General features: G+C 43.2%; 1 protein-coding gene and 1 long non-coding RNA gene across 3 annotated transcripts in view; one reads left to right on the plus strand and one right to left on the minus strand.

The window, feature by feature from the left end:
• On the minus strand, positions 1 to 5,990 carry LOC147582364 (uncharacterized). Its single transcript, XR_015249024.1, has 3 exons — positions 5,854 to 5,990; positions 4,608 to 4,865; positions 1 to 2,903 (listed from the first exon to the last, which is right to left on the minus strand). It is a non-coding gene; the product is annotated as an uncharacterized LOC147582364 (long non-coding RNA).
• The window catches only part of STARD7 (StAR related lipid transfer domain containing 7), a 27,746-nt gene continuing 15,808 nt past the window's right edge, over positions 5,777 to 17,714 (plus strand). Inside the window, exons 1-2 of one of the 2 annotated variants that reach the window (XM_025927367.2) lie at positions 5,777 to 6,604; positions 17,065 to 17,273. In XM_025927367.2, coding sequence (XP_025783152.1) covers positions 6,285 to 6,604; positions 17,065 to 17,273 — 529 coding nt within the window. In that variant the 5' untranslated portion in view covers positions 5,777 to 6,284. Of the gene's footprint in view, positions 6,605 to 15,689; positions 16,165 to 16,978; positions 17,274 to 17,714 lie in introns of those variants that run through there. The other variant, XM_086700486.1, reaches the window with a different exon arrangement.

Raw genomic sequence — 17,714 nt, forward strand, 5'->3', positions numbered from 1 at the left:
TATCTTAATTAAATGGAATTTATTGGTTTGCATAACTGAAACAGTGACTTGGCGGGATCCAAGTACTCAAATGATGATGTCAAGACACTATTTCTCTCTCTCTCTCTGTTCTTCTCATGGGCTCAGGTAATTTCTCCCCAAAGGTGGTGAAGATGGTCAAAGCAGCCCTAGGCTGTTACTAATCTCTTGTTTAAGGACCGGGATGTCTCTTTTGTCGAAGGGATTTTGATCTGGTTCTGGAAGACTTGACCTGAAGTGCTTTGGCCTGGCAGCTCAAGCTGTATCCTTGATGACAAGAACACATGTTTTCCTGAATTGTTTTTAGGTTGTGAATTAGGGGAAACTGCCTGCTATGAAAAGATCTCACATACGGGTGGATGAATAAGTGGATAAATATTGTAAATACTTTCCGTTCTAAATAATAGATGAATAGAGCTTTGGGTTACATACCATTTTGAAGCAAGGAGAAGGCAATTACTGCTGCCTCTTAGCCTGACCGTTGGAACCCAGGGTTTGCATCAGTCTTAGACAACTTACTTTCCAAGTACTGGGGAAAAGGGACCAAGGCATGGGCATCAAATCCTAATTAATTTAGAGTGGGCCCATTTAACTCTCTGGGGAGTGCCTGAGAAGTGATTTTTACAAATGCTGCTAAACCAATAAATTGGTGCTTCCTAACTGCCAGATCCCCAAACCAGGAGAGATTATGTCTAGTCTAGGACCTGGAGCCTGCATGAGGAACCTGCCACGAGGAAGGATGGGTCAGAGGGCAAGGGCATCTGCTAAGGGATACCAGAGAAAGACATCTGGAGAGGGGAGTATTCAGGGCCCCTAGCACTTTCTAGGCAAAGAGAGTCCATGAGCCGACTCCCAATACCAGTTCTCTGGACAGACAGACTCTATTGATCTTGAGGACAGAGTTGGGTTCCCTGGGCAGCAGACTGTGAGATAAAGATTAGCATGTGATGTGGTACTGGGGGTGTTCTCTGGTTCAACACCTATGGAGGAAGGGAAGGAAGCAGTCCTGGTCAGAGGGAGAAAGTGGGGTGCAAAGTCATCTCCACAAAGGCCTGACCCCACAGAGTTCTGAAGCTGGGATGATGGCCTTTTGAGTTGTCCTGAATTGGGGTGGGGGGACCAGGCCTTTATATGCTGGCTTCAGCAAGTCACTGGGTGCATGCCCCAGAGAGGAAGGTGTTACCTCGGGCGAGGAAGCTCCATCACATGAGGGCAATTCCTAGAGGACTGATAACTGAGGGCTGTCAGCCAACAACACTCCAAGTACCTAGGAACAAGAAGCTCTTCAGTCATGAAGGTGGACCTGCAATGGCATATCATGGTGTCCACTATTCCTTCTGTTTACTACTCAGATCCACTTCTTGTGTAAGTTTTGGGAGCAGCTTGATTTTTCTGCAGGAAGCTGATGGTTCATGGGATAAGCCACATTTCCCACAACAGCTGGTCTTGAAGCCCCAACTAGATAACATCATCTTCCTCTTCTATGCATTTTCGATGCTTCTCACCCCCAGGAAGCACTTATGCTGAGTGCCTAGTCACCGTGTTCTTTTCTGGCCATAGTTGCTGCACTTCTCTATTTACTCTCAACATTGAGCAATGGTGTAACAAAGACACAGCCAGCTGGACTGTCTGGGTGCTAACAAAGTATCTTCCTCTTTGCTCCCATTGTGTAACTGTAGCCCTGGCTCTTCCTGATAATCAGGGTCAATTACTGCTGCTAGGATGGTGACGCCTGCTCCTTGCCTGCTGGTCCCTTGGCATAAGGAGCTCAAAGTGTCTGGTGGCACCTGAAGGTTAAAGTTCAATAGGATTTTTGTTATAGCCCCTGATGAAAATACTTCCGTTTTGGGAACCAGGGCCTCAAAACCCTCAAAGTTCACAGGTGCAGTGAGCAATACCCAATGGGATCACTGGGCTTAATGGTACGTGAAGCCACTCCTACTTCCACCACTTGCTTCTGGACCTATCTGTTCTTATTGGGACATAGCACCATACTGACTGTTGACAGAGTGTACATGGTGTCATGGAAGGTGGTACCCTATCCTTAGTTGGTATCATCTCTGTGCTGGGACCTCAGCTATGCCTTTACAGTCTACTCCTTCTGTTCATGCTGGCATCTGGATGGTATAGAATGTGATAAGGCCAGTGGATCCCATGGTCACGTGCCACGGTCATGCCTCCTTTGCTGTGCAATGGGTCCTTTGGTCTGATGCACTGTTTTATGGGATCCTATGTCAATAGGTCAGACATTCAGTAACACTCAAAAGATACTGGTGCTGGCTGAGACCCTGCAGGCAGAAAAGAGCAAACACCCAGAATGTAGCAATTTCAGTCAAAATAAATTGTTGCCTTTTCCAGGATGGAGAGTATCCAACGCAGTCACCTTGTCATCCAGCCTGGTTGCTCTCCTTGAGGAATATTGCCATTTGGGGGGGCTCAGCATTGGATTAATTGCTGGTAGTTTGGGCATTCAGCAGTGGCCTCAGCTTTTGTGAGTGGAGCCTATGTTCTTGGATCCATGTATTACTCCCATTCCTGCTACCATGGCTGCTCCATTCACATACCCATTGTGCTGGTACTGAGGTGGCTGATAGCATCTGGGGGCCATCAACTGGCAAGTTATTCTTCCTACTTGTTCTTTAGGGCCTCTTTCCGGGTAGATACTCTCTGCAGGGCATCTGTACACTTCTTGTCTACTCAGAGTCCACCTATATACTCCCCTCTCTCCCAGACCTTTTGTTTTTTTTAAGTTTATTTTTGACAGAGACAAAGACAGCATGAGTGGGGAGGGGCAGAGAGCAGAGACAGAGAATCCCAAGCAGGCTTCATGCTACCAGTGCAGGGCCCAATGCGGGGCTTGACTCACAAAACCGTGAGATCACGACCTGAACAAAAACCAAGAGTCGGACATGTAATCGACTGAGGCACCCAGGCACCCTTCTCCCAGACCTTCTTGTCTTTTTTTTTCATGTGCACTTATTTTTGAGAGAGAGCAAGTGAGCGCATGTGGGGGTGGGGGGGAGGGTAGAGAAAGATGGCGACACAGAATCTGAAGCAGGCTCTAGACTCTGAGCTGTCAGCACATAGCCTGATGCAGGGCTCAAACTCATGAGCTGTGAGATCATGATCGGATGCTCAGCTGACTGTGCCACCCAGGTGCCCCTTTTTGTCCATCTTTCTTTCTCCTGCCAGGTCCCCAGGTCCCCAGTCAACCAGCCAAATCAACTGCCAGTGCTGTGAGTCCATATATATTTTAACTACTGCTACATTTCCACACAAAGTGAATGGCCAGATGCACCACTGAGGATTTATCCTTTGGGAGAATTTTCCTGGCCACTGTCTTTCAGGATCACCTCAGGGTAGGGCTATAGTACAGACACCATTCATTTTCTACTTGTATCCACGTACCATTCAGACCTATCAGCAAATTAAATTTTGCTTTTTTTCCTTGTTAGCTGATCAAAGGGACCTCACTTCCTATGTAACCATAGGTATGAGTTGAGGGCAGAGGCGCTGGTGCAAAAACGGTAAGTGACATGAATGTCTAGGTCATCTGCTGGTAGAGTTTACTTGTGCCCCTGATCCTGTCCATACCCAATTCTGGATGTACTACTTCTGTCCTGCTATGAATCATTGCTGGGCCTATTTAACTTTATGTTTTAGTAGGTCTAAAGGGCAGAACCTAACTTACACAAGAAAAGCTCACGATGAAGAATTTGGGGCCAACAAAAGTATACAAAGGGAATAGTTTTTCAACTTGTTCTGGGGATACACAAGCAAAAAGTTTGTGGATAATGGATTGGAAGGGAGGTCAGGCTAGAGAATACTGTTAGGGCCTCAACATAAAAGTAGAAGAGAGAATGGTGTAGAAGAAATTGATCTATAAAATTCTAAAGTGGAAGAATTGGTAAGTTGGTACAGAAATGGAGACAGCAAGCATATTTATGCCATCCTTTAAAAAAATTTTTTTTTTAACGTTTATTTATTTTTGAGACAGAGAGAGACAGAGCATGAACGGGGGAGGGGCAGAGAGAGAGGGAGACACAGAATCAGAAACAGGCTCCAGGCTCTGAGCCATCAGCCCAGAGCCTGACGCGGGGCTCGAACTCACGGACCGGGAGATTGTGACCTGGCTGAAGTCGGACGCTTAACCGACTGCGCCACCCAGGCGCCCCATATGCCATCCTTTTAAAAAACAAAATCACAGCTGTGAAAGGAAGGAGAGAGGTGGTCTCTGAAAAGAGGATGAGTTAAAGGTCTCTTTTTCTCAAAGCTTTTTTGAAGATGGACTTATGTTTATGTACTGAAGGAAGAAGCAGTAGAGATGGAGAACAATGGCTAGATTTGAGGGTTAGAGGGGCTCAGCTGAAGTTCTTGAGAACTCATTTTGATAAACAAAACAAAAACAGAAAAGAAAAAAAAAAAAAAAAACAACCAAAAAAGCAGAAGTGCTAAGCTTTTAATCAAGGGAGCAAGACAGTAGGAAGAGTCCAACCTCTCTCCACACAGCCCCCTCCTGGCCATCACTGGGAAAATCCTGACTCAAAGTTTCAAATACTATTTTCTGTTATATACCCATTTCTCCTTACCTGCTTTCTGGGGAAAATAAATATCAATACCGATCCCCGGAGTAAAAGCAGACAGTCTGGACAGGGTAGATCTAAACTTCAGCTTCCAGTAAAGTTTGATTTTTTTTCTCTTTTTAGAGAAACATTTTTTATTAATCTCTACAACGGTTCAAATAGCTACCGTAAGAGTAAAATTTCTAAATGCATTGTCTTGGAATGAGCACAACCCCTTTTGTAGCAAGACGTCCTTTTACATATTTTTTCTCGTCCCTAAGGTACCTGTAAGAAAAAAAAAAGGAAATAATTTAGTGTAAGGCTTTCCTACTGGACATCCAACAGTTGTATTAATGAGATGGGTACAGATTAGTAATTTGATGGCTTTCGAGATCGTTTAGCCAGGGTGTTCACGGGTGGTGCAAAGTAGGTTTTAGGAGACCTGTTTACCTTCTCACGCTAACATCTTTGAGTCAAAGAGAGTGGGACAGCTACTACGCGAACTAGGGCATCTGTCCCAAGTAACTCCATTCTGCTGCCCTTTTACCAAAAGGTTTTTCAATTTCCAGACTGTGACAGGCCACCTGCCCACGTAGCTCTCTGGAAAGTGTCCTAGGCTCTAAGGATGCCACATCGGCCCATTCTAGCGACGTGGGGTTCAGAGAGAAGATGAGTGCTACGACTCCGACCCTCGGAGACCATCCCGGTACCTTTGGTTATTAAAAGCGCTTCCGGGAGAGGCCAGCCGGAGAGATCGAAGAAGGTATTGATGGCAGCTGCTTCTAGGCTTCAGCAAGGTCTCCATTCACCAAAGGAGTCTACACCGTCCCGCCCTCTCCCCACCCGAACCTGGACACCCCCAACGTCCCGCAGAGGCAATACCAAGACCCCATTCCACCCAAGATTCAAAGTAGTGAAACAGGAGACGCTCCCCCGCCTCTCAAACCGATTGAGCACTGCGCAGGACTCTGACACCTGGTCGCGCCCCCCCCGCGGGGTGGGGTCTTTTGGTCGGAATATGGCGGCTGCGGCGGGGTCTACGGGTCACTCTCCGAGGCGCCCTTGACTGGCTCTCCGACGCGCCACCTACCTTGCTAGCTAGGGGCCCGGCGCGCTACGCGAAGGGGCGGGAAGGAGCGCTGACGAGCACTGGGCAGCGCCAATCAGCACCGAGGAGTCCGGACCGCGCCCAATCAGGAGCCGGGTGGCCACGAAGGGGGTAGGTTGCAGGCGAGCAGCGCATGTGGCGGACGCCGAGCGCCCGGGACCTCACCTGCTGCTGCGACTGAGCCGCCCACCTCGCTGCTTCCCGAGCGCTGCACATCAGGGCCCCGGTGCTGGCTTGACGACGCCAAGGAAGCAGGGAGCCAACAACGCTGACCGGCTGTTGGCCTGCCGCGTTCGCGGCCTGAGCCCAGGAAGGCCTCTTGCAGAGGTTGCGGGGCCACCCCCGCGACTGTGCCATGACCGATTCTCTCCGCAAAGGGGACTCTTCCTCAACGTTTACTGCAGAGAGAGATGAAAAGCCTGTTAGACCGTGAGACGAGCTCGGGGCCGACCGACTAGGGGCACTCGCGGCAGGCCGCCCGCGCCTTCCCGGACCCGTTCTTTTTGCCCTGAGAGGGAGGCCTAGTTCGCCTCCGGGCGCGCAGCGGGAGCCGAGGGGTGGGGCAAGAGGGTCTGGGCGGGGCGCGCGTCGGCGGCATGTTCCTGCGGAGGCCGCGGGCCCTGGCCGCCTGGCTAGCGGGCGCGGCGGCGGCGGGACGCGCGGGGGCGCGGGGCGGGGGCCTGCTAGCCCTGCTGGCCAATCAGTGCCGCTTCGTGACGGGCCTGCGTGTGCGGCGCGCGCAGCAGATCGCGCAGCTGTACGGCCGCCTCTACTCGGAGACCTCGCGCCGCGTCCTTCTCGGCCGCCTCTGGCGCCGGCTGCGCGGCCGCCCCGGCCATGCCTCTGCCTTGATGGCGGCGCTCGCTGGCGCGTTCGTGTGGGACGAGGAGAGGATCCAGGAGGAGGAGTTGCAGAGGTGAGTCCGGAGACGAGGTCGTTCGGTCCGGTTCGCTGGCGCGGGTCAGATTGGGAGATCGGCACGTCGATCCTCGGGGCCTGCCTTTTCGGTCAGTGTGTCCGGTTTACCCGGTGGTACTTGAAGTGACGATGCAGTAACTCGATCCTGTTTTAGCACACCATGTTTTTCTTATTGTCTTTCTGTGCTAATTTCATTTGTCTGGCTAGAAATAACGAAATGCAGATTGGTGTAGGTGGGAAGACTTTGAATAGGGAGCATCACGCCGGAGAAATAACGTTGTAAAAAACAAATTAGGTCTTGAAGGCATGTAACCCATTGGTTCACGTAATCTTTAATTCTTCCAAAAAGGTGCAAATTCAATGCAGGTTTCAAATTTAACCTAAGGATATGTAATTTACAAAATTACTGCATTCCAAATGGGATTTCGTGAGAAATGCCAGGAGAGCTCTTTTGCTGCTGTGACAGAATTATGAGGCTGGAAAGGCTTTTGGCTTCTCAAACCAGTAGCCCAGCCATTTTAACCTGCAAAAATTAGGTCAGTTTTTTGCTGCTTTAACTACAACTTAGGGAATAGTGTTTCATTAGGCTCTGAAGTTATGCTGTCATCATCATCAAAATTTCTGGGTGAAAAATGCAGTACCATTGGTTGACTTTGATAATCTGTGGTTCTGAATCTTAATCCTTATAGTTTTCAACTAATTTCATGGGAAGCCTTGATTTAGTTCTTGCTTTACAGTATCTTTGTGTTTTCTTTTTTTAGTAAACTTTTTTTTTAAGTTTATTTATTTTGAGAGACAGCATAAGTGGGAGAGGAACAGAAAAAGGGAGAGAGAGGGAGAGAATCCCAAGCAGGATCCGAAGTGTCAGCGCAGAGCCCACAACCGTGAGATAATGACCTGAGCCGAAATCAGAGTCCAGATGCTTAACCAACTGACCCACGCAGGCGCCCCTCTGTATTTTCCTTTTAACAGATATCCCCTCTCTCCCTCCACCCCCTAAATTTTTGTTTCCCTGTAAATCTTTACAAAATTAGGTGGTTGGCCCTAGGCTATGGTTTTTGATCCCTGCATTACTATGATATACATATAGAAAACTTACTAGTTACTAAATACCACCTTGAGGATATAAATGCAATTGAAAATCTTAATCTTATTCACAAAAATGTTAAGATACCAAAGCATGATAGGTTGCTTGCCTAGTTTCTGTTAGTATTCTTGTGCAACTTCTCAGTCTCAGGTATGGGAAATAAAAAGACTTATGGGAGGAAAACCTTTGTATTAAGAAATTATCAATTAACTGTTTGAATTTTCGTTTTCTTTTTGATGATGAAATACCCATGTTCCCCAGTAGTCAAGTTTGAGAGGAAAATTCCCAGTTGGATCTATTTAGGAAAGACAAGAAAACCAGAAAAGGGCTACCTGGTGCAAAAGAGAGGGAGATGTTTTGGGATGGGAATTGAATAGCATTGGGGGCCTGGGTGGTAGATGACGTTCTTTGGCTTATTTCATGTGTTTTTATGGACAGTCTGTCCTGGAGCCTTTGTTTAGTAGGCCTCCCATTAGCAGGAGCTAGAGAGGAAAACAAGATAAAAAATGCATGTGGTAAACATTTGAGTCCGTAGTCACTACCCACTGTAGCAGAAAGAGACCAGTTGATGGCCAGGCCCTGTATTCGTACCATTTCCCTTCTCTTTGAGCTGTCTGTGAAACCCGGGGGCATTTGAAACACTCTTGGTTCTAATCCAGCTCCTGAAGAGGTATTGCCCTCTGTTAACCCACTTGCGCATTTCATAAGCTTAGATGAAGGCCAGTCAGAACACTTAAGGTCCTTTCTGATTCTCCAGAGTTGTTCTAGTAAAGACCTTCATTTAACAATTTGTTTTCTAGTTCATGCTTGAATTCAGTCATATACCTAAAATTTGATGAAGGTGTCCATTTTGAGAACTAAAAAAAAACGTTTGTTACCTTGCTAGGGAGACGAATAGTAATGCTGTTCAACTATATGCCGATTGTACGGTGGTTCTATAGGTTTCTTATGTTTCTAATATCTTGTCATATATTTTATTTAATAAAATATTCTGGGTTCAGGTGAACATTTTTTGTTTGTCGTTTAAGTATTTTATTTGCTTTAAAGGAGGCACTGCTGAGGTTCTTATAGCTAGTTTGGAACATCTTAGATTTTGTTTGTTCTAGTGAAATGATTTTGGGTGGCTTCCATAATGGAGCGCGGTTGAATGTGCCTCAGGACAAGTGCATTTTTTTCATTGTTAATGGAAGAAGAGCATGATTGTCCCATGGCCCCTAAATCACAGCATTTGGTTCTTCTGTGCTGTTTTTGTACCAACTTGTGCTGGTACTCTTTGAATGTATGCTTTAAACATGGCGTGTGTTTTTTCTTATGTTACTTGAGTCTCCGTTCAGAATGAAAAGGAATAACCTGGCTTTCAATTCTTCTATGCTTGAGAACATCTTAACAAATAGAATCTCATTTATTTAGCAACAGCAAGAAAATTTGAGAAATGGAGTAACGTGTACAAAGTGACTCTGGCACACTGATGGGCACCAGGTGTAGAAATCGGGTCTTTTAATGCTTGGCCTAGTATTCTTACCCAGTGGCTTCAATTAAACAAATCAAACAAAATAATTTTCAATCATTGTTTTTGGTACTAGCTGGCATTCTGTGAGCCCAGGACAGATCTTATGGAAAAATACAGTAGTAATTTTTTATTGCTTTGGAACATTAAAAAAAAAATTACAAGAACAAAAGGAGGAAGGAAGTTAAGAAATATGAAAGGCTAGGGGAAAATGTTCTATTAACCCCTCCTCCTGTTAAAAAAGTTACAGTCCATTGCTCCAGAAATTTGAGTAAATAAGTGCCAGTAAAATTTCATAAAGAAATTGTTTAGTTTCCCGCTTTTATCTCAGGGCATTTAGAATAATTGTAACTTTTGTTACATTGTTTTGTGTATCATTAATTAGATAAATGACCAACGAAAGGTCCTTCATCTTTTTTGCCACTGTCACTTGAAGATTTTTTGCTGGCATACCCTTCTTAGATCATCAGAACTACATTAAACCTGACTTGAAATTTTTTACATTGTCTTCATTATTTTACCGTTAACCAGTTGGCCCAGAATTGCAGTGAGCTAGCTGATGTTTTGTTATTTGTAGATGTGTTGTCTCGTAACAGTTGTACTTGAAAGTTTCTAACTTTGACCGTAATTTGTAATTTAAGGAAGGGATTATGTGAATTGAGGCAGTTGTTTTACTGAAATTACTAATTTCGGGATGGCTAATTTCGGGATGGCTTTATTTGAATCATTTTGGGCCCTTATATCAAACCCTATACTGGGGCAGGACTTACGTGGCCAAACCTGGTTGTACTTATTACTCTGTTTTAATAGTTTTATGTCTTCATTTTCTTTCTATACCTCTCAATCCATATTGAAATGACTTTAGTTTTGGAGAAAGGTAAGCATTGGCTGTCTTTTTCTTAATCCTTTTACTAATCTGCTGGTTCTGTTACTATTTTGGGAATAATCTCTTTTGTCCTTTCTTCTTATTACCTGTTTAACTCTCTTAGATAACAAGGTTTAGGCACTCACCCTGTCCAAACAGGATTTGGCACAGCAGGCTAAAGAGATGTATGGCGAGAGGTTTTCCTTCCTCCACATACAGGATAGTGACTGACTTTGAACACCTGTGTGCTGCTAATGATGTCTGTCATGTCAGCATTTAGAAGTTGAGACTCTTCAGGGGCGCCTAGGTGTCTCAGTCCGTTAAGCGACTGACTTTGGCTCAGGTCATGATCTCACAGTTTGTGGGTTTGGGCCCCACATCGAGCTCTGGCTCAGAGCCTGTAGCCTGCTTCTGAGTCTGTGTCTTCCTCTCTCTCTGCCCTTCCCTCTGCTTGCAGTCTGCCTCTCTCTCTCAAAAATAAATAAACATTAAAAAAAAAAAAAGAAGAAGTTGAGACCCTTCACATATTGTTGAATCTGTGGACAAGAATCATTTGCATTTTCATGTCGCAGTCTTGTGCCAGCATTCAGATTGTGCTATTTCAAGTATGAATGTCAGGCCTTCACAAGACACTTCTCTCCCCCTCTGGGGACTTGGTCTCATAATTTTAATCAAGGTCACCTAGTGGCCTTTAATTATATAGGAGAGGTTGATAAAGCAATGGGTCAGAAGCTCTGTACCACCTTAGAAGGCCATTAAAAGTATTGCCTATAGTCATATAATTTTCTTAAAACCTTACTATGTAATTTTATGAGCCTCTGATGAAGTTTTAATAAGACATTCCTCCCCTTCTTCATTATGTGATAAGAATGACATTCAAGGGTGGTGCTTAATTTTTACTGAAGAATGCTTTACTAGTCCTGAAAAGTGTCATAATTGGTGCTGTGTGATGCCTGAATTGTTCTCTGAGCCAGTCTGGTTCTGGTTTTGCTTTTGCTTTTTTCTCTGAAAGATCTTACTGTATAAAGTTCCTTTCCTATTTCTATATGTGTTTGTAGTGGTAGCAGTGAATCCTGTTTTGCAATTTTTAATTCAAATTAAAACTTTTTAAAAATGGTTAAACTTTTTTCATCAGAACATCAGTATAAATTGTCCTGGCTAGGGTTCTTGGTTGCAAACAGAGGTGATATTGGTTAACTTAAGCCAAAGGGATTAATCAGAAAGATGTTAGGTCACTCAGGGCATTGACAAGAAGACCAGAGTACAGGTTGGCCAAGAGAACAGCCAAGACTTGCCGTAGGAATAATCAATCTCCTTAGGGTACTAGTGCTGATTTTGTTTCCCCTAGGTTGGTTGCACTGCTGGACTCTCAACTCCTTCAAGATCACTGAGAATAATCTCCAAAAGATCCCATGCCTTGTATTATTTCCTCAAGATTCACATCCTCTACCAGAAGTCTCTAATTAACCTCCTTTAAGTTAGGTGCTGTACTCCAACTGCTAGGGCTTGAAAGAGGGCTATATCCCACCTATTTTGGGATTCTCATCGAAGCCCAAAGTTTAAAATCCAGAGAAATGGAATTTTAGAGCTAATAGAAACCTTCAAGAAATAATGTCCTAACATTACAGGTAGAAAAAGGGAGGGATTTACAGGTAAAATGACTTGGCATAAGATCACATAGTTGGCAGAGTGAGGACTGGAACACAGGTGTTTACAGTCACCATCACTTTGGGTTGCTCTAAACTTTTAATCTTGGGCCACTAGTATAACTTTGAATTTTTGGCTTTTAAAGTAATGTGTTAATATAATCTTTTAATAAGAATTTGAATCATTGAGGCCTGCTTTCATATATACTCCATTTATTCAGTAAACATTGGAGTGTTTGATGTTTACTAGGTACTTCTAGATGCTGGGAATACAGACATGAAAGACTGATTTGGGGACATTAGGGAATTCATAGTTTAGTAAAGAGGAGGCATGTATAAAGATAGATTAATTATAACATGATATATGGCTGTAGAGGAATAAAAGTAAAAGAATATGGTTACTCTGCCTGGAAGTTGACCTTGAACTGTGTGTTTTTTTGAAGGTTGAAGAAGAGTGGGCATTTCAGACAGTCTATCAGTAGTTGATGTCTTCTTCAGTCTTGAATAACAGAAGAGTTGTATATGATGCAGACAGCCAGCAATCTTTCTTTCCATGGGCTATTTAAACGTTAAGGCGAAAATATAAGCCATGTTTTAAAAAACTATTATAAAATGTTTCAGATGTATAAAAAGACTTTAACATGAATGTTACAAATACAGTTATATTTAAGAAAGAAAATAAGATGCCATTAAAGACTTCTCTGTACTCCTGTCCAGTTGAAATCTCCCCTGTCCTCCAGATTATCTATCTCAGTTTGTTGTATTTCATTCCCATCTGTGTCTTTATACATAGGCATATGTTCCTAAATAATATATAATGGAACATAGAAGGTTATATGGTATTATCTTGGATGTTTTAAAGTTTCATGTAGTTCTGAACAAAATACTAACAAACTGAATCCAACAACATATAAAAAGGGACATGAAGTAGTGGGTTTTATTCCAGGAAAATAAGGTTAGTTCATCAAATAAAAATCAGTTTAATACATCGCGTTAATAAAGGCTAAAAAACCACATGATCATCTCAGTACAGGCAGAAAAGCATTTTGACAGTCCAACCTCCTCTCATGATAAAAAATCATTCAACAACTAGGAATAGAAGGAAGCTTCCTCAACTTGATTAAGGGCATCTACAAAAGACATAGCTAGCAGCATAGTTTAATGGTGAGGGACTGAAAGGTTTTCTCTTAAGATCAGGAATAAGACAAGTATGTCTGCTCTCACCACTTCTGTTCAACATTGTACTGTTCAACAACATTTTTTTTTAAACTGTGAAAGATCATTGCAAGAATTTTTAAAACATAAATGGGCAGATAAGCTGTGTTCATGGAATTGAAGATGATTGTGAAGATAGCAGTACTAGTCAAACTGATCTATAAATTCAATACAATCCTCATCAAAGTCTTAATTAGTACACTATTTTGTGCAATTTGACAAGCTGATCCTGATACTCATATGGAAATGAAAAAGACCCAGAATGGTCAAAACAGTTTTGAAAAAGGAGGACAAAGTTGGAGGACTCTCTCTTCCTGATTTGAAAACTTATTACCAAGCTATAGTAATTCAGATGATATGGGGGGTGCTTGGGTGGCTTAGTCAGTTAAACATTGGACTCTCGGGGCGCCTGGGTGGCTCAGTCGGTTAAGTGTCCGACTTCGGCTCAGGTCAGGATCTCACGGTTTGTGAGTTTGAGCCCCGTGTCGGGCCCTGTGCTGACAGCTCAGAGCCTGGAGCCCGCTTTGGATTCTCCCACTCTCTCTGCCCCTCCCCCACTCGCACTCTGTCTCCGTCTCTCAAAAATGAATAAATGTTAAAAAAAAAAATTAAAACAGGGGCGCCTGGGTGGCTCAGTCGGTTAAGCGGCCGACTTCGGCTCAGGTCATGATCTCGCCGTCCGTGAGTTCGAGCCCCGCGTCGGGCTCTGTGCTGACTGCTCAGAGCCTGGAGCCTGTTTCAGATTCTGTGTCTCCCTCCCTCTCTCTCTGACCCTCCCCCGTTCATGCTCTGTCTCTCTCTGTCTCAAAAATAAATAAATGTAAAAAAAAAAAAATTAAAAAAAAAATTAAAACAAAACATTGGACTCTTGATTTCAGCTCAGATCACCATCTCACAGTTGTGGGAATGAGCGCCGTGTTGGGCTCCACACTGCGTGTGGAGCCACTTGGGATTCTCTCTCTCACTTGCCTTTTCCCTTTGCCTCAAACCCATTTACCCTCTCTCTTAAATAAATAAATATTAAAAAACATATATGGTACTGGCATAAGGATGGATAAATAAATTGTTGGAATAAAATGGAGAGTTTTAGAAATAAACCCTTATATTTATGGCCAGTTGATTTTCAAAAAAAGTGCCAGACAATTCAGTGAGGAAAGAATAGTCTTCAGATGGGTCTGGGACAACTGGAGAGGCACATTCTAAATAATGAATTTAGACCCCCTGCCTCATACCATACACAAAAATTAACTCAAAATGGATCAAAGTGTAAACTAATACTAAAGCTTTTTTTTTAATACTAAAACTCTTAGAGGAAAATATAGGCATGAGTCCTTATGACTTTGGATTAGGCAGTAATGGTTTCTTAGCTGTAACTCCAAAAACACAGGCAATCAAAGAAAAAATAGGTGAATTGGATTTCATCAAAATTAAAAACTTTTGTGCATCAAAGGTCACTATCAAAAAACTGAAAAGATAACCCAAAGCAATGGACAAAATAGAAATTATATCTGATAAGGGACTGTTATTGAGAGTATATAGAAGAACTCTTACATTTCAACAATAAAAAAATGCAATAAAATAACAGTTTAAAAATAGGCAGAGGGGCGCCTGGGTGGCTCAGTTGGTTAAGTGTCTGACTTTTTTTTTTTTAACGTTTATTTTTGAGAGACCGAGTGCAAGCGGGGGAGGGAGACATGGAATCTGAAGCAAGCTCCAGCTCTGAGCTGTCAGCACAGAGCCTGAAGCAGCCTTGAACTCAGGAACTATGAGATCATGACCTGAGCCAAAGTCAGACGCTTAACCAACTGAGTCACCCAGGTGCCCCCAAATGTCTGACTCTTGATTTCGGGTCACGTCATGATCCCAGGGTTCCTGAGATCAAGTCCTATGTAGGGCTGACAGTACGGAGCCTGCTTGGGACTCTCTCTCTCTCTCTCTCTCTCTCTCTCTGCCCCGCCCCCACATGCGGTGCATATGTGCTCTTTCTCTCAAACATTTAAAAATAGGCAAAGAGTTCCATAGCTGTTTCTCCAAAGAAGATACGCAAATGGCCAATAAGCACTTGAAAATATGCTTAGCATCATTAGGCCCTGGGGAAATATAAATCAAAGACCATAATGAGATATGCTTCTCACACCCACTAGGATTGCTAGAACCATGAAGATAGACAATAACAAGTGTTGGCAAGGATGTGAAGCAGTTGGAACCCTCATACGTTGTTGGTATGAATATAAAAATGGTGCAGCTGCTTTGGAAAATAATTGGGCAGTTTCTCAAAAGGTTAAACATAGAGTTGCCATGACCCAGCAAATTCGATCCTAGGAATCTACCCAAGAGAACTGAAAGCTGTGTAGAACTGTGTCTACATGAAAACTTGTACACAACAGTTTATAGCATTATTATTTTAAACAGCCAAAAAGTAGAAACTTACTTAAGTGCCCATCACCTGATGAATGGATAAACAAAATGTGATGTATCATTCAGTGAAATAGAAGTATTCAGCCAAAAAAGAGGGGAACAAAGTACACCATGAATGAACCTTGAAATTATGCTGAGTGGAGGGACGCCTGGGTGGCTCAGTCGGTTAAGCATCCTACTTGAGCTCAGGTCATGATCTCGTGGTTTGTGGGTTTGAGCCCCACATCGGGCTCCATGCTGACAGCTCAGAGCCTGGAGCCTGCTTCAGATTCTGTGTTTCCCCTCTCTCTCTGCCCCTCCCTCCCTCTCTCTGTCAAAAATAAACATTAAAAAATTCATAAGAAAATATGCTGAGTGGAAAAAGCAAGACACAAGGGACTATATATTGTATAGTCTTTATATTAATTGTCCAAAATAGACAAGTTCATAGAAATGGAAAATAGATGAGTGGTTGTGGGAGGTTATGGGAGTAAGTGACTGCCAATGGGTATAGTTTTTTGGGGGGATGATGAAAATATTTTGGAATTAGTGGTAATGGTTACACAACCTTGTGACTATACTAAAAAACATTGAATTATATGCTATAACATGATGATTCTTCTGGAATGTGAATTATATTTTTAAAAGAGGAGGAAAAATATGTAATTATATAAGTTTTTATAATCAACCCTTTGAGGTAGGTGCTGTTATTATCCCCATTTTACAGATTAAGAATACAGACTGGTCAAGTAATTTAATGTTTTGGTGAATGAATGTTGGACTGGGATTCAAACTCAGGAAGTCAGGTTTTTATTCATTTTATACTGCTTTAAACCCACACCTTTTTTTTTTAAATTTATTAACAATTTAAGTTTATTTATTTATTTATTTATTTATTTATTTATTTATTTATTTTTAATATATGAAATTTATTGTCAAATTGGTTTCCATACAACACCCAGTGCTCATCCCAAAAGGTGCCCTCCTCAGTACCCATCACCCACCCTCCCCTCCATCCCACCCCCCATCAACCCTCAGTTCTCAGTTTTTAACAGTCTCTTATGTTTTGGCTCTCTCCCACTCTAACCTCTCTTTTTTTTTTTTTTTCTCCTTCCCTTCCCCCATGGGTTTCTGTTAAGATTCTTAGGATCCACATAAGAGTGAAACCATATGGTATCTGTCTTTCTCTGTATGGCTTATTTCACTTAGCATCACACTCTCCAGTTCCATCCACGTTGCTACAAAAGGCCATATTTCATTCTTTCTCATTGCCACGTAGTATTCCATTGCGTATATAAACCACAATTTCTTTATCCATTCATCAGTTGATGGACATTTAGGCTCTTTCCATAATGTGGCTATTGTTGAGAGTGCTGCTATAAACATTGGGGTACAAGTGCCCCTATGCATCAGTACTCCTGTATCCCTTGGATAAATTCCTAGCAGTGCTACTGCTGGGTCATAGGGTAGGTCTATTTTTAATTTTCTGAGGAACCTCCACACTGCTTTCCAGAGCGGCTGCACCAATTTGCATTCCCACCAACAGTGCAAGAGGGTTCCCGTTTCTCCACATCCTCTCCAGCATCTGTAGTCTCCTGATTTGTTCATTTTGGCCACTCTGACTGGCCTGAGGTGATATCTGAGTGAACCCACACCTTTCTTATGCAAGTCATTGTGTGGACATTTCATTTCACAGGTTAATTACAACCACCTGCACCATTCCTTTTGTTTTTCTTTGCAGATCCATTGATGAGATGAAGCGGTTGGAGGAAATGTCACATGTGTTTCAGCGCTCTGGAGTTGAACGCCACCCTTCAGAACCAAAATCCCAGACAGAAGGGAATGAAGATTTAGGGGGCAAAGAGCAGCCATGGGAAATGGTGATGGATAAGAAACACTTTAAGCTGTGGCGGCGCCCTATTACAGGCACTCACCTTTACCAGTACAGAGGTGAGCCCAGCTTGGCTGCCTTGTGTGTTCCGTGGTTGCCCAGGTGTGCAAGACTTTTGTTCCTTATCCTCTCTAAACTGTTCTTTTCTGATTCTTGATCAGAAAATTTACCATGGTTTCTTGTTTTTGTTTTGCCTCCCCCAGATGACAAGTATCTCAGTGTCTTCATTGCTATACTTTGCTGTAGGTTGTCTTTGTCTTACTTTGCTGTCCCAATATGATAATCTAGTTTTTGAATCTGCCTTTTATTTTTCTATAGCAAATGTTTTTTTGTTGTTGTTGATGTTTATTTATGGGGGGGGAGGGGCAGAGAGGGAGTGAGAGAATCCCAAGCAGGCTCCGCTGTGTCAGCACAGAGCCCCATGTAGGGCGCCATCTCAGGAACCCTGGAGTCATGACCTGAGCTGAAATTAAGAGTCGCCTAACTGACTGAGCCACCCA

This window comes from Puma concolor, chromosome A3 (assembly GCF_028749965.1).
Source record: "Puma concolor isolate L17-30 chromosome A3, mPumCon1.1.hap2, whole genome shotgun sequence".
NCBI lineage: Eukaryota > Metazoa > Chordata > Mammalia > Carnivora > Felidae > Puma > Puma concolor.